Here is a 24044-nt window from a genome sequence, read left to right as displayed (position 1 = left end):
AAGAGAGGCTGTAAAACCTCTCGGTGTCATCATTTAAGACAGAGGGCCAAAATTCAAAGCACACTTTAGGTCGCAGGTCGAACAGGATAAATATTTATTGAACACGTTAAAACTAACTCATAAACATTAAATATGTTTTCTCTCCATAAAAATATCTCCTATCCAAATCGTACAAATGATTCGAAATATGAGCATGGAAATGTAAATCAAATTTAAATGACAAATCAAAACATTCAGTTCATGCTTGATTCTTGGCAACAAGTTGGTTTAGGTTTGGTGTAAGGTTCCGTGTTCTGTTCACCAGGCCATGAATAATAGATGATAGATAGATAGATAGACTTTATTCATCCCACGATGGGGAAATTCTTCTGTCTACAACAGCAAGGTGACATTAAATAGGACAGTATAGAAAAGCAGTATAGACTGGATAGCATCAATATTAACTACACAAGAAAAAATAAAATAAATTACAAGACAATTAAGTTAATTAGTTAATTACACACCAAACAACGATAATATAACCAGTTAACACCAGTATAAAAGCAAATGACATAAACAACAACACGAACAACAAATGAAATACACTGTGTAGGTACATAGTGTGTCACTGTAGTACTGTGTTGTATAGTCTGATGGCCGTGGGGAGGAATGACCTGCGGTAGCGCTCCTTCTTGCACTGTGGGTGTAACAGTCTCGTGCTAAAGGAGCTGGTCAGAGCCTCTACAGTTTGGTGCAGGGGGTGGGAGGGGTTATCCATGATGGATGTTAGTTTAGCCAACATCCTCCTGTCCGCAACCTCCTCGATGGACTCCAGTGTGCAGCCCAGGACAGAGCCGGCCTTCTGAACCAGTTTGTTAAGTCTCTTCCTGTCTCTGCCTGTACTGCCCCCTGCCCAGCACATAACTCCATAAAGGACTGATGAGGCCACCAGAGTGTCATAAAAAGTCCTTAGCAGCTGTCTGCACACACCAAAAGACCTCAGTCTCCTCAGCAGGTGAAGGCGACTCTGGCCCTTCTTGTACAGAGCGTCCGTGTTGTTAGACCAGTCCAGTTTGTTGTTAAGGTGAACACCCAGGTATTTAAATGTGTCCACAGTCTCAATGTCTGAGCCCTGGATGTTCACCGGTGTGTGTGGTGGAGGGGACCTCCTGAAGTCAAGAACCAGCTCCTTTGTCTTGCTGGTGTTTAGGATCAGGTGGTTATTTTCACACCAGCCACAAAGTCAGGGATGACCCCCCTGTACTCCTGCTCATTCCCCCCGGATACACAGCCAGCAATGGCACTGTCAACTGAGAACTTCTGTAGGTGACAGTGGTGGGAGTTGTATTTAAAGTCCGATGTGTAGAGTGAACAGAAAAGGGGAGAGCACAATTCCTTGAGGTGCCCCCGTGTTGCAGACTACTATAGCAGACACACAGTCACGCAGCCTCACAAACTGTGGCCTGTCTGTGAGGTAGTTGATGGTCCAAGCAGTCAGATGTTGGTCCACGCCTGCCACATCCAGCTTCCTCCTCAGCAGTGATGGCTGGATGGTGTTGAAAGCACTGGAGAAATCAAAAAACATGACTCTCACAGTGCTCCCAGGGGACTCTAGGTGAGACAGGGCACGATGCCTGGTCGATATGCAAACTGCAGCGGGTCCAGTGCTGAGCTCACCTGAGTGAGGTGGCTGAGGACGATCCTCTCCATAGCCTTCATCAGGTGGGAGGTTAAGGTGACGGGTCTGAAGTGGTTCAGCTCCTTAGGATGAGGTACTTTTGCAACTGGAACCAGGCAGGAAGTCCTCCAGAGAACTGGTATTTTCTCCAGGCTGAGGCTCGTGTTAAATATGGACAGGACCACCTCACAGAGCTGGTCTGCACACTCCCTGAGGAGCCTGGAGCTGATGTTATCCGGGCCTGTTGCCTTCCTGGCCTTTGTCCTCCTTAACTCCCTCCTAAGCTGGTCTGGAGCTGTGGGTTGTTGGGGGGGAGACTGGGGGCTGGGCAGAATCAAATCTGTTAAAGAACAGGTTCAGTTAATTTGCCTCCTGTGACCTGGCGACCATTTCCAGCCTCACCGTGGCCTGAGATGTGTTTTAGACCTCTCTACACATCAAGGACGTTGTTCTGTTCCAGGCGATGCTCCAACTTCTTCCTGTAGCTGTCTTTGCATCTTCTGATTTTGTATTTTAAATCCCGCAGTTCCTCCTTCTCCCCCGAGAGAAAGGCCCTCTTCTTCTCATTTAGTAGGGCCTTCAGCTCTACTCTGTAGAGTGATCCAGGGCTTATTGTTCAAGAAACACAGCACTGTCTTTGTTGGCACGGTGTTTTCCACACAAAAATGTATGTAGTCCGTGATGCAGTGTGTGAGACTGTCAATGTCCTCCCCATGTGGACTGCAGAGAATGTCCCAGTCTGTGGTGTTAAAACAGTCCTTTAGTTGCTCTCTTGCCTCCTCAGTCCAGATCTTCACTGTTTTAACCTGTGGTGTCTGCTGTTTCCCCACTGGAGCATACGTAGGGGAGAGATGAACCAGGTTGTGGTCAGAGTGTCTTAAAGGGAGGAGGGGGGCAGAAGTATATGCGTTCTTGACACTTGCATATAGAAGGTCCCGAGTTTTATTGTCCCTTGTGTGACAGTTTACATACTGGGTGAAGTTGGGCGGGGTGGCGGAGAGGGGGGTGCAGGCATGGTTAAAGTCCCCAGAGATCAGAATCAGGGCTTGCGGGTGTTGTGTCTGCGCGTGTTGTGTCTGCGCGTGTTGTGTCTGCGGGTGTTGTGTCTGCGCGTGTTGTGTCTGCGGGTGTTGTGTCTGCGCGTGTTGTGTCTGCGGGTGTTGTGTCTGCGCGTGTTGTGTCTGCGCGTGTTGTGTCTGCGGGTGTTGTGTCTGCGCGTGTTGTGTCTGCGGGTGTTGTGTCTGCGGGTGTTGTGTCTGCGGGTGTTGTGTCTGCGGGTGTTGTGTCTGCAGCTGGGACACGGTGCTGTACACGCGCTCACACGCGACAGCGGCGTCGGCCGACGGAGGGATGTAAGAGGTGACCGGTACCAGTACATGGGAGAAGTCCCGTGGAAGTGGTACGGCCGAAGGCTGAGTGCCACCACTTCAATGTCCCTGCTACAGTGTTGTTCTTTAACAGTGATGTGGTCCGTGTCGTTCACGAACACCGCCAGTCCGCCGCCTTTCTTCTTTCCGCTCTGCGCCACGCTCCGGTCCGCCCGCACCAAGGTGACTCCGTGACGGAGACCACGGAGTTTGGTGAGTCCTGGTTGAGCCACGTCTCGGTGAAGTACAGCAGGCTGCTCTCCCGGTGTTCCAGATTTACCAGTGACCACGTTAACTGGTGACCAACTTCCGAGTGCGTCGCTCGTTGCTGCTGGTTACAGGAAGAGAGCTCGTTATCTGTCCTTGTCAAAGTAGATTTGATTGTTTATCGTTGTTTTATTAAACCTAACACGTAACTAAAAAGTATTTCTACAAGAACGTCAAGAACTAGTCCGACACAGCTTGAACGTTTCTTGTACTGTTTTACTGGACAGTCTGTAATCAGAGGATCCTCAGTGGACTGAGGAAATCTCTTCATGACTTTGGTCTGTGTTCACTCAAACATCAAACCTGTGTGTTTCATCTTTGGAGTAATGTTTAAGTGAATAAATGCTAACTACACAAAGAATAATAACATAAATTAAGAAAAAATGGTTTGTTCGGGATTCGTTCAGGGTCAGAGGTGAAAACCACTGATCCAGCAGTTGTTCAGCACTTGTCTTTGTTTGTATTCAACCTCCACAGGATCAGACACATCAACCTGTGACCACCGTGTCTGTGGATTCACACAACTTCAGCTTCTAATAATGTCTCTGTTCAACACTGACAGGAGCTTTTGCCTCAGGGTTGGTCTGCTGTTCACTACATTAACTACATTAGTTAACTAATGGTCACCAGTTAACGTGGTCACTCGTGAATTTGGAACACCAGCACAGGCGCTGCGGAGACATTAGCGCCGTTAGCTCGTTCAGGTTGTTATGGAGAGCGGACGTTTCCCATAATAACGGATGGTACACATAGCTTGAACCTCCGTCTTCTCTCCTGGCGTTTAACTCCGGTTCTGCAGCATCGTCGTTTTCTCCGTATCTCTGCTGGACTCTCTGGATTTTCAGTGTGGAGAAACTCGGCTGGGCTCAGAGCTAACAGCTGGTCTCGAGTGTAAACAATGGAACCGCATCCTGAAGGATCCCCCGAGGCTCAAAAAGTTGATAAAAGATAATAAAACAAATGGAAAAGTAGTGAAGTTTGTGTCCTTGGTCGCAGGACTCTATATGGATTTATATAACAAGCAAAAAACACAAATAGGGTGGAAGAAAACATTAGAAAACACAAAGCAAAAACACAAAAGGACAGAGCTGCTGAGACATGCTGCCACACACGCAGCGCCTAATAACAACAACAACAACAACAACAACAATAGAACAACACACAAAACAAGGAGAAGAACAAAACAAGAACACACAACAACAAATAAGAAGTAGAATAAAAACAACAACAACACAACAATAAGTAAAAAAAAACTAATAACAACACAACTACAACAACAACAAAAACAGAACAAACAACACAACAACAATAACAACAACAACAATAAATATAACAACAATAAATAATTATAATAACAACAACAATAACAACAACAACAATAAATAATTATAATAATAACAACAACAACAACAACAACAATAAATATAACAACAATAAATAATTATAATAACAACAACAATAACAACAACAACAATAAATAATTATAATAATAACAACAACAACAACAACAACAACAATATTAATAAATATAACAACAACAACAATATTAATAAATATAACAACAACAACAATAATAATAAATATAACAACAACAACAATAATAACAACAACAATAATTATAATAATAACAACAACAATAACAACAACAACAACAATAAATAATTATAATAACAACAACAACAACAATAAATAATTATAATAATAATAACAACAACAATAAATAATTATAATAATAATAACAACAATAATAACAACAACAACAACAATAATAATAAATCATTATAATAACAATAACAACAACAACAACAATAATAATTAATAATAATAACAATAATGATAATTAATCTGTCTATAAAGTTATCTTGTGGGCTGGATATAATTGTACACCCGGCCTTGAGTTTGACACCTATAATTTAAGACTGATTACCTGTTCACAGATGTACTGCCCAATATTCTGATGTTTCCAGCAGATGTAGACAAAGTCCACCAATGTTTACTTTGTGTCTTTGAAGACTCTCAGTCGTTGGGTCTTTCATCATTACGTCTGATCCAAGTATCTGAGGAGACAGATTTAATTACATATTCAGCTTTAGTAAAAGTAGCTGTAAAAAAGAATAGTCCTAAATTATTGAACATTAATATAATGTAATATATTGGCTGATTCCCGTGTATGTTTACCTACTGTTTGGCCAGTAACTAATAGTTCAATCATAAAGACGTATAAAATGGGAATTCTCTGAGTAAGTTGATAAAATAAGTAAAAAAAACTCAGAGGGAATGTACTCTGTTCCTTTAGAGCTCTGAGGAGGGGGCCTAGTCTTACTGAGCCAGAGAAGGAGGAAGCTGAGGCTGAGTCACGTCATGTCACCAGCTAGTGTTTCACCTGCCTGGTGCAGTAGTAGTAGTAATGGTAGCAGTAGTTACAGTACCAGCAGTAAACACACACACACACACACACACACACACACACACACACACACACACACACACACACACACACACACACATATATATGTATATATATATATAGAGCTTGGAGAAACAGTAGTATTTGTGGGTACTTTAGGGAGTTTTTCCTCTCCACTGTTGCCTAAAGCTTGCTCAAATGGGTTTTCTCTATAATTTTATTTTGTATAAATATTTTCTGTAAGGTCTTAAACCTTAAACTGTAAAGTGCCTTGAGATAACTTCTGTTGTAAATTGGCGCTATACAAATAAAACTGAATTGATTTGAAATACTTATAGAGTACAGTTCACAAACGTTTCTGGTTTCTGGCCTTTCTCCACGTGTCTGAATCGAGTCCTGTCAGTCTAGTTTTAGTGATCGTGTCGTAACTGATAAATGTTACATAACTTTAACTGGAGCAACAACACACAGGTATTTGTCAGTTTTTTAATAGAACCTTCAGGAAAGACTGTACACATGATGTAAATTTTAAAGGTACTATCCCAGCTCTTTTGGAAATGGGGCTGCAGAAACATTTACGCATTTGTTTTCATTATTAAAAATAGGACTTTAGAGCTGTATTCAAAGACATACTTTGAACAGGTTGCTGGTTTGAATCTGGCTCGGAGGAGGTGATAGGGCAGCATGTAGCTCATGTTGGTAGTGCAGTCTATAAACCCCAGGGTCAGTGGTTCGACTCCTGATTCCTCCTGTTGAGGTGTTGAGGTGTTGACATGTTGAGGTGTCCTTGGACAAGACGCAGACACACCACAGCAGCTTCGTCATCTACTGCAGCTGTCCAAACATCAAATTCCCCAAGGGGATCAATAAAGTCTGTCATCTCCATTATTATACTACATATATTACTGTTACATAATCATAACAGCAGCTAAAAAAACTGCTCGAAGTTCGTTGCTGGAGCTGGATCCAGTGCTGTTTGGAGCTTTGTGTTTGGGTTTGCTGTGGAAACTGGGTGTTTATTTAAAGGTGTTCTGTGAGTTCTCGTTAATAACAGTTCTTACAAACGTGCAAAGTGAGTTTTCTCCCTCTTACGTCATCTGTTTATCACATTTAAAATGTTATTTTAAATCAAATGTTGAAGTGGAAGCCTCATGACGGCGTTCATGTAAAAAGTGTCCAACTACCATGGAAGCAGAATTCATCATTTCATCTGACACATGTTGCCAGAAGGTTCATTCTTCTAATATTTAACGCATTTCTAAATCACTTCAGGTGAAGCCTGAGTCCTGAACAAACCCAGTCGTGTTTACTGTGATGTGATCTTCCGCTGCTTCGTTCGATTCACAGCAGTTCTGTGTTTGCTGTATCACACAGTGCAGACAATGCAGAGAATTTAGCTGAACAGAAACCTGAACCTGTGCTCTCCCTCTAATTTATTTAAAGAATCACAATCTGCTCCCTCACGGCTGTATGTACTGTTACGAGTACTTTTACCTTTACATGTTCTTTTACTCAAGTACAGTTTTTTTAGGCATTTCTACTTTCATCAAGTATTTCTGTGATTTGTCCATTAACTCCTCTACATCAGTTTGTGGAATCTGAATAATCAAACCAAACACAGTATAATCATAAGATTTTAATGATCCCAGTAAGAAACCAGCAGCATGCAAAGTACTTCAAATGAGAGTAATTAGATTTTCAGAATAGGTTAAATAATCTCCATCATTACAGCCCCTACATTAAAGTGATTTAAATCCAATAACATCAGATTCACTGATGTGAAATGAGACTTGAATGTCTGGAGCTAAAACTTTTACTAATAGTATATCTCACAGTAGTTCTACGCTGTGGTAATGTTACTAGTGAGATTGTTGTTGGATATATATGATGGTGCTGATACAGGACGTCTGGTGTCTTGTCCAAAGATGCCTCAGTATGTGGACCAGAAGGAACTAGTATTCAAACCCCTGATTGTGTGGATCGTGGACAGTCGCACTCTATAAAGCCACTAGTTTATCATGTGTATGATCAGAGGTGGAGCAGCGCAGCAGTCATCAGATGTCAGCGGTTGAACGAGTGGACATTTTGTATTCAGACTCTCTGCTGCAGCTCAGCGCACTCCTGGTCATCTCCCTGAACTCTGCCGACACGTAGTAGAAGATGAAGGGGTCGATGCAGCTGTTAAATGTGCTTATTGCCAGGGTAAACATGTAGGGGAGGTACAAGTCATCACTCTTCTTAATGTAGTGAATGAGGAGGAGGATGTTGCTGGGCAGCAGACACACGATGAAGACCAGCAGGACCAGCACTGTGACACAGACTGCATGACCATAGCGCTTCCCCTCAGCCAGCAGTGTGTGCAGCACAGCGCTGTGGCAGTACAGGATGACGAGGAAGGGCAACAGGAAACAGGAAGTGAACAAGGTGACAAAGTACGGCAGGAGGAAGTTCTGCTGGAAATCTGAATCCAACACGTCGTGGCAGGTGGTGATGTTCGGTTCGTTCAACTTGAAGGTCTGCTGCGACACCAGCAGTGGCAGCATGGCAGCCAGCACCACCACCCACACCACTGCCGTCATGCACACAGCGGTCCGCTGGCTGCGCAGCGTCTTGGCAGCAAATGGGTGAACCAAAGCCATGTATCGGTCCAGAGCCACAAAGGCCAGACACAAGACGGAGCCGTACATGTTTCCGTAAAACACCGCCATAACGACGCGGCAAAAAGGCTCACCCAGCTCCCAGTTGTTCCCTCTGAAGTGGTAGACGATACGAAACGGCAAGACCAGCAGCAGAAGGCAGTCGGCAACAGTCAGGTTGATGAGCAGTGTGGTGGATGGCAGCCGTTTGGTCCTGAAAACCAGGACCCAGAGAGCCAACAGGTTGGAGGGAAGACCCACGATAAAGGCCAACAGGTACAGAACTGGCAGGTACAAAGTGGTGGTGGAGGACCGTATCTCTGTGCTGTTATGAGCTGCAGAGACCAGAAAATGCAAAATGTAAAATGCCTTTTTACTCGTAGTTAGTGTCCTTAATCTGCAACAAGCACTACTACTGTACTGTAGTGGTTTTAATAGTGTACTAAAAAGAAAAAGAAGGTTTTACCCGTCTTAGGGTTCCAGCTGGTTGCAGACCCATCTTTTTCAATATCAAACTGACTGCAGACAGTTGATTCCAGAAAGATGAAGACCAGAATTCCAAAAAAGGACTCCATCTTGTTCTTTTCCTTCTGTCCCTCCAAGTTTTTCTTGTCCTTTTCTGTCCGTCTTTCCAACACCTCTTCTTTTTGTCCCCGCAGGTTCGACTTCTTCTCTTTTACTCCTGGCAGCAGCAGCTCTCTTCCAATAACAGTCGTTAAAAACAGTAGTTTTACAGTGGTAACAGTGAGCAGTAGAAGTGGGACTCTCTACTTACAGTACAGTAGTAGTGCTTGTTGTACTATCTGTGGTATCAGCAGTATGAGCACAGTGACGCTCAGTTGTCTGTAATTAATCAGAACTGCAAGCGCCAACTTGTCTCCTCCTCTGATGGAATCCAGCCGTGTGACTCTAGTATGTCTGTCTTTGTGAGGATCGCTTTTACTTTTTGGATCCAGCTGTGAGGATGTGGACTGGTCTGTTTCAGGGTTCAGGTCACAATCTGAGTGAAAGTTAGGCCCCTATAGCTGTGATGTGATGAACAGATTTTCTGTCAGAGTTTGGTTTTTGAGTTAGTGTTGGTGAGTTCAGATTGGATTCTGTCTTGTGGCATTATTTTATCCAGTCTGCTTCTGTGTCTCAGTTGGCTGCTTCTTCAGGACCCAGATTCCTTCTTGAACCATCCAATTCGCTGACCCCGCAGTTAATGGACGACACGCTGTCATCAAAAAATACCTGTTAAGTGAAGAATGGGGAAAATATAATCAAATCGCCTGCTCTTTCTCCTTCTAGGGCCATTTTATCAGAATGAAAATATATTAATTTTTCACATTGAATGCAGACATTTGCAATTTTAAACATGCTTCTCATTTTACTAAATTTGATCAATTTAAAGTGAGGACACACAGAAGCTCTCACATATGATGCAAAGGAAATGGTTGATCTTCTTCTTTAAAACATCCTTTCTAACCAACGAGAAAGATTTTCAGACAAGATCAGGATATGTTCATGACAACAGGTGGAGTACTACATGTAGCTCTGGAGAACATGGTTTCATGATGCGTTTAATGAACTTTACCCAACTTGAACAGTCTCACAAATTCCAAATTGGTTCCTTATGTTGGAAAAAAAAGCCAGTTATAAATTGGTGTGGCAGTAGTTCAGCTGAGAGCTGTGGTCTACGAAGGGTCAGTGGTTTGACTCCTGGTTCCTCTGGTTGAGTGTATTACCATCATCTGCTGTTAGGCAGCTGTCCAACAATGGTTTGTCCAAGAGGAACAAGTATATTATCAAAATCCAACAGATGGAAATGAAGAGTTTTATACCTAGTGATTTCAGATAGTTCACATTGGCCACCCTGTAAAGTCCTTCAGGTTTCCTGGGGACCGATCTCTCACTAAAGAGCCCGTTACGCTCTGTCTCCACTGTGAGTCTCCTGTTGAGAGTCGTGCTTGTACGTTTCCTCTTACGGACTTTGGCTCCTGTTTATCATCACTTTGGGGTTTTGTTTGCCTGAGATGTCAGTGAAGGGATCTCTTCCCTGCTGCCTTTCTCACAGTATTTACTTTACATTTGATCTTTAATACGTGTCCGAGTCTGAGTTCCTCCAGAGTCATGGAAGAAATATCTGCAGCTCATTTATTGATGGATCGTGTAAATAATAAATGTAAATAGAAGAACGTGTCTGTGTGGATTAGTTCTTTCTCATTGAAACATATCATATGTTCCTTTGCACATTAGCGGTATTAAATCTAAACATTACATCTCATGATTTGCTATTTAACTGCTTCTAAAAACAGATACAGGTCCATCAGCAGAAGACTCTGTTCTACTGGTTTAATCATTGAATGAAGATTTTACCAACATCCACTAGTGCTCACACACACACACTGATCAGCCACAGCATTAAAACCGCCAGGTGGTTTCGAGATTGTGGTTGACAGGGGTCAACACGTAAGTGGAGATGTGTCCCGGACAATAATAGAGCAAAGACAGAGACACGGTAGAAAAGACTGTGTGAAGCAGAGATGACAATAAATGATTGAACCTCTGAAGTCAGACTCAGTCCAACCAGTCAAACTTCATACTTGGAGCATTGAAGCAGGAACAAATTCAGAATCACTTCACTTCATCCATTAGAAACTGAGTGGTGTGTTAAGGAGGTGTGTTCCAGCTGCTGGGGCTGAAACCAGTCAGACTTCATGCTGCACAGTGATGAAGGTGTGGCAGCAGCAGCAAACACTCTCATATCAGTCAAATGTGTCTCTAGTTGTGAAGACAGAAAACAAAGAGTTTGATTTGAGGTTGTGTCAGTCTCCTGCTGCTCTCTCCTGTTTGTTCGAGCAGCAGTTCCCTGCTGGGATGTGCAGCTGTCGCCTCCTGCTGGACACACCCACAACCAACCATCATTATTGTACCCAGCCTCCAGGAAGTAAGATTTCACTATACACTGAGTCGTCAGTTGATAAAGAACACCAGAGTGAGTCTGTCTAATCCAACAGTTTCAGAGAACACTTTTTCCGTTTTAAATACCTGTCCTTTACCCACACTGAAAAGGAAAAGTAGAATTGAAGAAGAACCAGACGATAACAGTTGAGGTGACACTGAGGATTTCCTCATAACTGACCTGAACATTTTTCTGTTGCTCTCTTCCAAACACATCCTGTTTAAAAAGACTCAACAGCTAACATGTTTTTTTTTTTTTTATCATCATATTCACAACAGCTTACTGTCGAAGTCATGGGGTGAATGTTTTCTGACTGTAAATGTTCTACACTTATATAGTGCTTTTCTACCTAGCTGGTACTCAAAGCGCTTTACACTGCATCTCATTCACCCATTCACACGACAATGGCAGAGCTGCTATGCAGCTGACCAGGGGCAACTTGGGGTTCAGGACACTTTGGCATATGACATGGCAGCCGGGAATCGAACCACCAATCCTGTGATTGGCAGACAACTGCTCCACCACTATTGCTATTGAGCCACAGCCACCCCACTGTGTGTTCATTGTGTGTGACCTTACAGAAGTTCCTCATATAAAACCACTTTACGGGACACTTTACTGAAAGTCACTTGCTACAGTACAGTGTGTTTTTATGACACGTCGTGATGGTTCAAAGGTCAGTCAGGGTGCACGTGATGTGACAGGCTATCCGGTTCCCTTTGGAAAAGTTTAGACACTGCAGTTAAAATCGCAGATTTACAACGGGACCGAGAGACAACAGCCTCACACAGAGAACAGGGGCGGTCAACGTGTCCAGTAGAGGATCCAGACTGTTGCGTTAGGTATCACAGGTGAAGGCTTGGGTTTCAGAGAGAGAAGGGAGAAACTATGCTGAGATCCAAGCAAACTGTGGAGGTTAGAGCATCTTTACTGCTGTTTTCAGACATTGTTTATATAATATTTTCAACTAAAGACATTTTATATCAGTAAAGTTCCTGTCATTGCATCTACCTGTAGCAGCAGATTGATCAACACATGCAGCCACCAGCAGTTTCATTAATGACTGAACCCTTCTGATGCAGTAAGTTAAAGGCTGACCTCTTTGATTTCACTTGGTGAGCTGATCATGTTGGTTGATCAACGTTTGTAATTGTTCCTCATCACTAACTGTATTAAACCACTCTGTTGATTGTGTACTCTAAGGTTGAGCAGGTGTGTGGAAAACAACATTTTAATGAATTTAATTGTAAACTTGTACAGTGTACAGTATGTAATGAGAAGGAGGTAAAACAGTTTGAATGTATGAACCTGTATGAATCTACTGTATATGTGATGTTTGTTTGATAATATGCAGAGAAATTCAAGGTTCAGTTTAGCTTTATTGTGCATCATAAAATACAGTCATAGTGTGAGTTGGAAATTCACCTGTAATCTGAAAGCTTGGGTTCTAATCAGCCTTAGTGTTGGTCGGCTGTTTCAGACTGATTTTCATTTTGTCGTCTTCCTGCTCTGAAATTTCTCTTTATTTGTGTGTGGGAGACAAACAAACAGGTGGGAGGTGAGTTCGTTAGCTAGTCTGGCACAACATAAGTGATTTAATTAACGAGATTAAAACTAAAAACATAGATGCAAATAGCAAACAATGATATATTAATGAATGTGTGTCTCTCTACACACTAAATTAAATCTGTGTAAAAATGAGAGACAGTGCCTATAAAAAGTATTCATCCTTTTATTGACATTATAAATCAATCATGGTCAATACAAGTTGGTGACTTTTGAAAAAAACAATTAGAAAAATACCTCATTAATGTCAAAGTGAAAACAGGTTTCTACAAAGTAATGACGTCAATTAAATCAAAATATGTAAAGTGAAATCAGTGTTTGCATTAATATTCACCCCCTTTAAAATGACTGACCTAATCCAACAGAGGTCCAGATATTTGGTATAAATGGGGATCACCTGAGTGCAGTGAATGAGTTTCAGGTGACTGCAGTATAAAGACACTTGTGTCTGGAGAGGCCAGTCACTGAGGTCGCTTTCACACCTTAATTCGTTTGCTTTCGCCTGAATCAGTTGATGAGTTTTTAATGTTGGAGCAGTTTCTCCTCGGTTCAGTTTCATTTCACACACAGAAAAATTCAAACGAACCAAAACGCGTCACTTCAAACTATGCGAGAACGTCCTCTCCGTTTGTCAGGAGATTGTCACCTATGATGAGTTTCACCTATGATGAGTTTCACCTATGATGAATTTCACCTATGATGATTTCACTCCTTGCTAAGAAACCCTGCAATCAGACAGATGAGACACAGACAGCGTAGTCTTTGTACAAAGGGCACCCTCCTCAGTGTAACACCCTGAGAGAGTACACCGAGGGAGTTTCTTGGTCCTTTATTTATAGTCATGTGATATAAGAATGTACACAGTGTGAGTGGGTGTGATGATGTGTATGTGTGTATGTCTGTGTGTGTGTGAACCGGGCTATTCCGGTCCTGGGGTCCGTCAGTTATGTGTTCTGGGTGAAGGCTGTGTATAAACCAAAACAATGATAGCATGAGTACAGAGTGTGACAATATGATTAGCTGTTTCACAGTTTTCTCTTAACACCGTTTATTGGTCAGATTGTTTCTGCTGCAAGAACATAAAAAGTAAATACAGGAAGAAGGTGAAGTGTTGTTCTACTGTACGTTTGTGTGACAGGAGAGAGATGAGTTCACTATGAATGTTAACTCAGGTTGAACCTTGATCCCGTTGATTATTGTTTATTACGTTTCATCAGACCTGATCTCTGTGAGACACTTCACCTCCTCACATCTCCACCTTTTTCCTCCATTAATCAGACAGCATGTTTTTGGTGGAAAAAAAGGAAAATTTACAAACTACCCAAAGTTCTCAAATCATGAGATTCATAGCGTTTGGTCCCGTTTTGGTTCGGTATGGGTTCTCACCAGGAGGACCGCACCAGAGTTCGCTAAGTGATTTGGATTGAGACCACCTCATTTTGGGGGTTTTGGTGTGGTTGTTTTGGTGCGCACTCGAGTGCGATTGCCGTGTTCACACCAGACAAAACGAACAACACCAAGAGGAAAAATGAACTTGAGTCCGATTTAATCAAACTAAATCTTGTAGGTGTGAAAGCAACCTGAGTTTTCAGTATTCCTGGCTACCATTACACCATAAAGAAAACTCCCAGCAACTCAGAGAACAGGTCACTGAAAAGCATAAGTCAGGGGTAGGATACAAAAAAACATCTCCAAGACACTGAACATCCCCCGGAGTTCGGTGAAATCCACCATCAAGAAACGATAGGAATATGGCACATGTCTTAATCTGCTTAGAGCAGGCCGTCCACACAAACTGAGTGACCGAGCAAGAAGGAGACTAGTGAGTGATGCCACTAACACACTGATGACTACTCTGAGAGAGTTACAAGCTTCAGCAACTGAGATAGGAGAGACTGTACATACAACAACTGCTGACCTGGTTCTTCACCAGTCAAAGATTTAGAGGAGAGTGGAAGACATTGTTGAAGAAAACTCATGTTAAATCACGACTTGAGTTGAACAATAGACATGTGACACATTCCATGGTCCAGTGGAAGAGGGTTCTTTGGTCTGATGAGACCAAAATTATGCTTTTTGTCCATCAGACAAGATGCACACGCCAAACACTGCACATCACCACAAACACACTGTCCCCACTGTGAAACACAGTGGTGGCAGCATCATGCTGTGGGGATGCTTCTCGGCAGCCGATCCTGGAAGGCTTATTAAGGTAGAGGGTAAGATGAATGCAGCAAAACATAGGACAATTCTGGAGGACAATCTTATTCAGTCGGCAAGACAACTACGACTTGTGAGAAGATTTGTGTAGAAAGCTACACAGATGGTTTACCGACAACAAGGTGAATGTTCTGGAGTGGCCGAGTCAAAACCCAGACCTCAGTCCAATAGAGAATTTGAAAAGGGCTGTTCACACCCGATCCCCACGTAATCTGACAGAGCTTGAGCAGTTTTGCAAAGTAGAATGGCAGAAAATCCAGTGTCCAGATGTACAAACCTAATTTAGACCTATCCACACACAGTCCATTCTGTGATTGCAGCCAAAGGTGCATCTACTAAATACTGACCTGAAGGGGGTGAATATTAATACAAACACTGATTTCACCTTATATATTTTTGTTTATTGACATTACTTTGTAAAAACCTGTTTTCACTAATGAGATATTTTTCTGAATTGTTTTTGTCAGTTGCTAACTTTTATTGACCAGGACTGATTTATAATGTGAATAAAAGAATGAAACATCTGAGGGGGTGAAGACTTTGTATAGGCATTGTATGTCTGGATCTTTTATTGTGTTTTTTAGCAGGAACTTCAGGACAATGCTATACTGTACTCTTGTACAGCAGGACACGATAACAATTAATGTAATTGGCGAAGAGTGAATTTATTAATCACCACAACTTCTGATTTACTGAATGTTCCACTTCATATCAGTCCTGATCTGGCCTTAATACTGTGCAGTTTGAATTGAAAGGCTGATAGAGTTGAAATACACACACACACACACACACACACACACACACACACACACACACACACACACACACACACACACACACACACACACACGTTACACTGATTCTTGTTATGTCCCCGTCTGGGGGGTGCAAGAGTGCAACAACAGGATAAGATGAAGGGCTGTTCACTCCCCCAGTCCCAAAACCAAAGTCTTCATACCAAATTTGTAACTAGGTGAACAATTTCTTTTTAATATAACCATTTAGTGAGAAAGTAATGCACAACGAAGCAATTTAAATGAGTTATGTTGCTATTTCTTAATCTTAACAGAAGTCATCTCAAGGTGCTTTAAAGTATTTAAGGTTTAAGACCTTACAAATAGAACTGTATACAGAATTATATAGAAGAGTGCGAATGTTTACTTCTTCCTGGGGGGGGGGGGGGGGGGGGGGGGGTAACAGAAAATAATTGAGAAGCACTGCTCCAACCAAACAATCAGAAACAGACTTCATGAGGCTGGCCTGAGGGCCAGCCGTCCTCTTGTGGTCCCTGTGTTCACTGCCTGGCACCGTGGAGCTCAATTGGCATTTGTCATTGAACACTAGAATTCGCAGGTCTGCCAATGGGCCCCTGTGCTTTTCAAAGACAAGAGCAGGTTGACCCTGTCATATGTGACAGATGTTAAGGGGCTGGAGAATCTGAATAAAATATTATCCTGGCATATCCATGGAGCGACACGCAGACCTCTACAGGCTAGCCAATGGTACCTTGAGTGCCATTAGGTATCGGGATGATATCTTTGGACCCACTGTCAGACCCTGTGCTGGTGCAGTGGTTCCTGGGTTGCTCCTTGTGAGTGCCTGGCCTTGTGGTGAGAGTATGCTGGCAGTTCCTGGAGGATGAAGGAATTGATACCATTGACTGACCCCCAAGTTCATCTGACCTAAATCCAATAGAACACATCTGGGACATGATTCTGTCCATCTGACACCTCTAAGTTTCACTTCAAATGAAATTTCAGTAAATGCACTAACCTGCTGCACAGTTTTTTCACTTTGATTTTCAGGATGTCTATGAATTCACCACTGATCTGCTGTGTTTTCAGAGTCTTCAAAACACATCAATACTTGGTTAAACCCACCTGGTCATGAGTTTTTCCTGTTTGCGCACACTGTGCTTTGTGTATGAACTTTCCATGTTACTGGGTTTGATCTTTTTAGTTTCTTGGGCAAGGTTCAACAATCCAGCTTTGTAGTATGTTGTGAGCAGTGTTGTCTTGTTGCTGTTCATAGAAACTGACTTCAAGCAATATTGGTTTCTAACTGCTTCTTTAGTCTCAGCAACAACAAGGTCCACTAAGATTCAGCTTATGTTTTCTCCACAGGTGAACCTGAAAGTCTCACTTTCAAGAGAGAAGTGAAAACTGATGTTGTCTATAAAGAAAGGCAAAACATTGGGCTTTACTATGAATCAGTGTGAAGACAGAGAGAAAGAAGTTTGTCCCGCCAAAACCAGTCTGTGTGGGGAACATGTGAGTCAGACTGAAGCTTACAGGTAAGACCACATTCTCTCTATGTGAAGAATGAACAGTCTGTGCCTACTGTTCATAGTTTCAGACAATCTGTTGATGGAAGTTAAGAATTTAAATCTGACAGAAAATATTGTCATGTTCATTAAAAGATAATAATTTTGGAGCACCTAGGTAGCCAAATGGTTACAGGGCTTGTCATGTTACGACAGCATCCCAGGTTTAAATCTGGATGGGGACCTATAGAAAGGCAAGGGTTTGGGCTCTGCTGTGAATCACTGTGAGAACAGACAGAAGGGAGTCTTTCTCTCTACGACCAGTCTGTAGCGGGACTGTGAGGCCACCTTGTCTAACTTTCCCTCACGCTGAGAGGTCAGCATCAACAATCACTGAAAGCTCTGTTTGTGTTGTGTTGAAGGCCAGAGAAGCATCACAGACCAGTCTTTGCAGGAACTGGACCCAGCTGTGTGTCCATGATGAGTGGTGGCTCTATGAATTATCCTGTTGAATTCAAAGATGGACACCCTCTTGATCCACGGTAATAATTTCTGATTTTCAGACTGATTGTGGACATTAAATATTGTTTCCTGACTTTGTTTAGTTTTACTCATGTTATAGTCAATATGATTTGAAGAAACAACCAGAGAGACGGATAAAGATTTGAAGGCATCATTGGAACAGGCTAACATCTGTGTTCATGAGTCTACAGCATGTAAACATTGAACTAGCAGAGTGTCTATGTCAGGACACCACGAAGGAAGCTGCTGCTTACTAAAAAGAACATTACTGCAGCCTGAAGTTTGCTAAAGCGCACACTGACACTCCACAGCAGTATTGGAAAAATGTCTTGTGGACTGATGAAACTAAGATTAAACTATTTGGAGAAAAAGCTGCTGGTTAGTGTAGTGTAGTGTAGTGGTAACATCACCACCACCCACTACCACCTCCCATGTGGGAGATTGGGGTTCGAATCCCAGCCGTGGCCTACCACCAGTAGGGGTCCTTCGGCAAAACCTCCTTACGCTCACCCTGCCTACCATTGTGCCCTACTTGTAAATCGCTTTGGATAAAAGCGTCTGCTAAATGACTAATTGTAAATGTAAATGTAAAAACACACAGCACTACATCTGGTGTTAAAAGGTCACTGTATATCATCATGAAAACATCATCCCAACTGTAAAGTATGGTGTAAAGTATGTACTAGCACAGGTGTGATACCAAGTGATATTTATAATGGTTTAGAATTTACCAACACCAGCTGGTCAAATAAAGCTGGATTAAAACAGACATAAAATATATAATATATAAAGGAAAAAAATATGTATTTCTTTGACATTTGATAATATGGAAAGCTTGTCAGTGTTTAGGGTTTAAGAAATTAAAAGCAGAGCTCAGGTCTCAAAATAAAAAAAACCCTAATAATTTTTGTTCATGATAGAATGGAGAACTCTGGGCTAGTTACTTGTACTATGTAACTGAGAAGAACGGCATGAGTATGAGGTGAACGGTTAGAGGGGAAACACAGGCAGAATCAAATCCAAATCAAATCAAATCAATGAATGACAAGCAATGTCATTGTACGTTGTACAACGAAATTAGAGTGCAATCATTTCGGTGGAATAAAATTGTCATAAATAAATAAAAACTAAAAACTGCTAAATAAGAAAAATATAAAACACCAGTAGGTTACACCTACTCCAGCTATTGCACGCTTCCCTTAATAAATTAACCTTTTTTAGCAGCGTTTAAGGCCACGATGGCTCTTGGATAGAAGCTGTTCTTTAATCTGCTTGTCCTTGTTTTAATTGCCCTGTATCTTCTGCCTGAAGGCAGCAGTTCAAACAGATAATTTTCAGGGTGTGATGGATCCTGCAGAATGTTCTGAGGTTTTTTTAGGCAGCAGGAGCTGTACAGTTCTTCCAGGGATGGGAGAGGGCAGCCGATGATCTTCTGGGCTCTCGTGGTGACTCTCTGGAGCGCTTTCCTAGCCGCAGCTGTGCAGCTGGCAAACCAGGCACAGACACAGTATGTTAAAATGCTCTCTATTGAGCAATGGTAGAAGGACACTCGCAGTTTCTCATTCAGGTAGCTGGACAGAAGCTGGACAAGGTACAGATGCATGGATAAGGAAGCACTGAAGACATCATGTCTGACGCCAGTTCCAAAAATGTCATCTTCTTCTGCTCTAAATGATTACAGACCAGTCGCCCTCACCTCACATATCATGAAGGTCCTGGAGAGAATTTCAATTCAATCCAATTCAGTTTTATTTGTATAGCGCCAATTTACAACAGAAGTTATCTCAAGGCACTTTACAGTGTAAGGTTTAAGACCTTACAGAAAATATTTATACAAAAAATTATACAGAAAACCCAACAATCCCATTTGAGCAAGCTTTAGGCAACAGTGGAGAGGAAAAACTTCCTTTAGAGGAAGAAACCTCCAGCAGAACCAGGCTCAGAGTGGGCGGCCATCTGCCTCGACCGGTTGGGGTGAGTGGAAAGAGAAGAGAGAAAAGAACAGCAGGCAATAAGACAACAACAAGCAGCAAGAACATTGGGCAGGTCAACTGGATTCTGGAGATGTACAGCTCCAGGCCGAGGATACCTGCAGAAAAGTACAGAGAGAGGGAGACAGAGAGGAGGAAACACAACTACAGGAGAGAGAAGACACAAAGTTAATGACATGCAATGGTGGCATTGCATTGATACAGGAGAAAGGAGAGAGGAGAGGAGCTCAGTGTATCAGTAGAGGTCCCCCAGCAGACTAACCTATAGCAGCAGAACTAAGAGATGGTTCAGAGTCTTTGATCCAGAAGCTCCTGAGGATGCAGGTAGACTCCTCCACAGCCTCCTGGATCACTGACTACCTGACAGACAGACCACAGACCACGACTGCAGGGATGTGAGTCTGAGCGGGTGGTCAGTAGCACAGTAGCACCTCAGGGGACTGTCCTCTCACCTTTCCTCTTCACCCTGTACACCTCAGACTTTCAGTACAACACTGAGTCCTGCCATCTGCAGAAGTTCTCAGATGACTCCGCAGTGGTTGGGTGTATGAGCGGTGGACAGCTTTGTGAAGTGGTGTGGGAACAACCATCTTGACCTTATAATATAAGCAAGACCAAGGAGATGGTTGTGGACTTCAGGAGGAAGAGAACTAGCTTTGACACTGTGTCCATTCTGGTGAGAAGGTGGAGGTGGTGGAGAGGTACAAATACCTGGGAGTTCACCTGGACAACAGACTGGACTGGAAGTTCAACACAGAGGCTGTATACAGGAAGGGACAGAGTAGACTCTACTTCCTGAGGAAGCTCAGGTCCTTTAATGTGTGCAACAAGATGCTGCAGATCTTCTACCAGTCTGTTGTAGCCAGTGCGATATTCTTTGCTGTCATCTGCTGGGGCAGCAGCATCAGAGCCAGCGACACTAAGAAACTGAATAAGCTGATCAGGAAAGCTACAGCAACAGCCATCAGCCTGTACAATGACTCCCTGACAGAGAGTCAGTTTAACAATATGTAACTAAGTCACTTTCCATTCAAGTTCTACAGTGTGTTTTGTTGTTATTATTGTCTATACTGTGTGTTATTCTTGTACTGTGTTTTGTTGTTGTGTAGATTTTTTTACGTAATGTTCAAATGTTTTCTGTGTAATGGCTGTGTAACGGGTGTAGAACGGACACAAACGATAGCCACGCTGATTTCCTTTGGTTTATTCGCTCTTCACAATGCCTGCAGAAGACAGTAACACAAATTGTTTTCTGGCCTGTCCTGCACATCTGACCCCCTCAGCAATGCCTAGCGGCAGTGTGAGGGGAAGGGGGTCTTCTCTCATAACATAGACTTTAGAAAGTATATTCATAATCAAGAGCAGCTGATTACAAAGGAAAAATTTTTTCTTTACATTTTACAAACCACAATAACAAATATTAATAATTTTCTTCACAATTGTATATAAACCATGAAAATACACTCAGATAAACTAAACTATTGCATGTGGTTGGATGACGGGATATAAATAACAGAAATGAAAACAAAATTGAAAGAATCATACCTGCAGAAGACAATAAAACAAATTGTTTCCGGCCTGTCCTGCACATCTGACCCCTAAATGTACAAAAATAAAGTTTCCAGTGAGAATTCAATGAAAACGCTACACAGCTACTTTACAACACACCACATGGCGGCCTGCTGCTATGCTAGTGGCGCTAAAAAGTAAAACAAAAACGGCTATAAAACTTATACTAGCGGTCAAAACTCAACAAAAATGGCTCACTGTCATAGTAACTTTAAAAGCAAAAGTTATACAGTAAAAACAACATAATAAACAACTTGTTCTATAAAGAAAGTAGCTAAATAGTGCCACCCGCGTACCTCCTCCAGAGGTACGGAACCTCAGGAGGAACATAAAAGGCGAAGTGCAGCAATACAGATCCCCAGGAGGGACAAACAAAGTGCAAATAAAAACTGCTCAATAACATAAAATTCACAAATACTAAATTAAATTTTCATAATAATAAATAAAATTCACAACATCATTAAATATAATAATTCTATAATAAAGTGACTTTTCTAATCTGTTACAGCTGCAACACCAAAATTTCCCCTTGGGGATCAATAAAGTATCTATCTATCTATCTATCTATCTATCTATCTATCTATCTATCTATCTATCTATCTATCTATCTATCTGATGTAACTTTCTCCATGTACAAAGACAAATTGGGAAAGGACAGCAAGCTATCATTAAAAGCTGCAGATGGCAAGTTGTTTTGGCATTTGGGTTGTGTGAACCAGTGAACTGGTACAGGACGTGGGGCACAAGGGGAAAACAACATTGAGCATGGAATCAAAACCTAGTGAATTTGATGTCTGACAGACAAGAACTGTCTGGACTTAATTATCCTGACTGTAGAACCAAAAAAACTGACCTGAAAGATACAAACAGCTGCAGACTGAGCTGTGAAGTCAGTGGGATCAGCTGGACTAGTCACTAGTAATAGTTTTACTATTACATGAAGTTTGTCATTCAACGTTTACATCCAAATATCACTTTGTGGATTTTACGTTGTTTGTGTCTCTGTGTGGACAGTGAGCTAATTCTTCATGATTCCTCTACAGAGTGGACCAGGAGAGCTCAGAGATACTAAGTGGTCAGCATGAAGCACACCTGTACTCCATATTTCTGGTCTGTACATATCCAACTACTACTTTTCCATCTGTTGTGGTCACAATAATCTCTACGCTGCATTTTTTTAGACCAGTGGATCGTCAGTCTGTTCAACATGGATCTGATGTTTGGCTCCATGATGTGAGTTGGATTGTGTCATTCATATAGTTTTCTGTTCTGTTCTGTTCTGTGAAGAAGCAGAAGGAGCTGTCTGACTGTCTACAGAACAGTAAGAGGTTTTCTCTAAACATTTAACATCATGTTTACTCTTTACCAGCTTTCAAAAGATGGCGACAGTGGAGCAATTAGTAGGGCAGTTGTCTACAAACCCCCGGGTTGGTGGTTTGATTCCAGGTTCCCCTGTGATCCTGGCTATGTTGCGGTGTCCTTGGACAAGACACTGAATTGATCCATCCAGTCTCCTTTTCTGTGAAGAGTATTAGTTTTGCCAATTATATCATTAGGCAAGAGGCAGGGTCCATCCTGGACAGGTCACCAATCAAGTGTTGAAATATACTCACATTCACACAGATATAGGGAGAACATGCAAACTCCACATGCTAACCACCCTACAAACATTACAAGAAATATTGGATGACTAATTGCACAAGTTAAATTTCTTAAGTACAGCAAGACAAAAGCTAGGCTAGGCAAAAGTCTGGACACATCTGGGACATTTTCAGCAACAGCTGGTTTCAGAAGAATATCGCCTAAGTGATAATAATGAATATTTTATTGATCCCCTTGTGGAAATTGTGTTTGCACAGCTGCTAGATGGTATGTCAGCACTACACTACTGGGTTTTGGTGTCTTGTCCAAGGACACCTCAGCAGGTAGCCAGGAGGAACAACAACAAATTCCTCTGTCAAGATTTCTCAAAATACAAAATGCTGTAAAACTGCAGTCTTTTTAGATAACATTAATGCCATTTTTTTAAACAAATCCTCACTTCACTTTTAGTATCTCAAAATGTGTTTCAGAGAGACTGTATTATATTATCACATAACATCTCTAGGACATCCTGACTGTGGTTTATTTCCAACTAGCCTTCATTATGCATATCATGCATAGATAGACAATACCAATTGGATTGGGTGTGGGACAACCCAGCATTACAGGTTAGGTTTTTCTCAGAGTTACAACTCAGCCAAGCATTCAAGTCCTTTTTCTCTAAGGGATAGAAGTCTGCACTGTCTGAACAGGGCTTTAGCTTAGTACAGGTGTATCATACTCAATTTCATCTTGGGCCACATCAGCATTATGGTTGTTCTCAAAGGGCCAGTAATAGGAATATATGCATTGCCTGCATCTATTTGGGTAAACTAGGTAATAACCTAGTTGGTCAATTTGGCAAATGAGTAAATAAATAGCTGAGGAACGTGTGGATCACACTGACTCTGGGGTGGTCAAATCTGAGCAGACCTTTTAAAAAACATTGAACCATTACTTGTTTCTTTGCAAATTTCCATGTTGATCTCTGATGCACCATAGTCAGTTCATGCTGTGGTGCTAGAACACTGCACAAGTGTGTGGACTTTGGATG

At 42.0% G+C, this 24044-nt stretch overlaps 2 protein-coding genes across 2 annotated transcripts in view; one reads left to right on the top strand and one right to left on the bottom strand.

Moving 5' to 3' along the window:
* Positions 1-7321: 7321 nt before the first annotated feature.
* On the bottom strand, positions 7322-9177 carry LOC113150199 (proteinase-activated receptor 4-like). Its single transcript, XM_026342602.1, has 2 exons — positions 8801-9177; positions 7322-8669 (listed from the first exon to the last, which is right to left on the bottom strand). Exons 1-2 carry the CDS (start codon positions 8907-8909, stop codon positions 7753-7755), a joined length of 1026 nt encoding a protein of 341 aa, XP_026198387.1. The 5' UTR covers positions 8910-9177; the 3' UTR covers positions 7322-7752.
* Positions 9178-17226: 8049 nt separating this feature from the next.
* LOC113150609 (NLR family CARD domain-containing protein 3-like) overlaps positions 17227-24044 on the top strand; it is a 28418-nt gene continuing 21600 nt past the window's right edge. The window contains exons 1-4 of the mRNA XM_026343182.1: positions 17227-17357; positions 17750-17869; positions 22453-22519; positions 22697-22730. Coding sequence (XP_026198967.1) covers positions 17230-17357; positions 17750-17869; positions 22453-22519; positions 22697-22730 — 349 coding nt within the window. The 5' untranslated portion in view covers positions 17227-17229. The remainder of the gene's footprint in view (positions 17358-17749; positions 17870-22452; positions 22520-22696; positions 22731-24044) is intronic.

This window comes from Anabas testudineus, chromosome 9 (genome assembly GCF_900324465.2).
Source record: "Anabas testudineus chromosome 9, fAnaTes1.2, whole genome shotgun sequence".
Classification (NCBI taxonomy): domain Eukaryota; kingdom Metazoa; phylum Chordata; class Actinopteri; order Anabantiformes; family Anabantidae; genus Anabas; species Anabas testudineus.
The sequence above is the reverse complement of the archived record's forward strand: the minus strand, read 5'-3'. Positions and strand labels throughout refer to the sequence as shown.

What these genes read in the sequence shown, in the direction of transcription:
- LOC113150199 (XM_026342602.1), bottom strand. Translation starts at nt 8,909, where the DNA reads ATGGAGTCCTTTTTTGGAATTCTGGTCTTCATCTTTCTGGAATCAACT. An exon ending in CAGCTGGAACCCTAAGACGG is followed by an intron (nt 8,670 to 8,800) that starts GTAAAACCTTCT and finishes TGGTCTCTGCAG; the next exon opens with CTCATAACAGCACAGAGATA.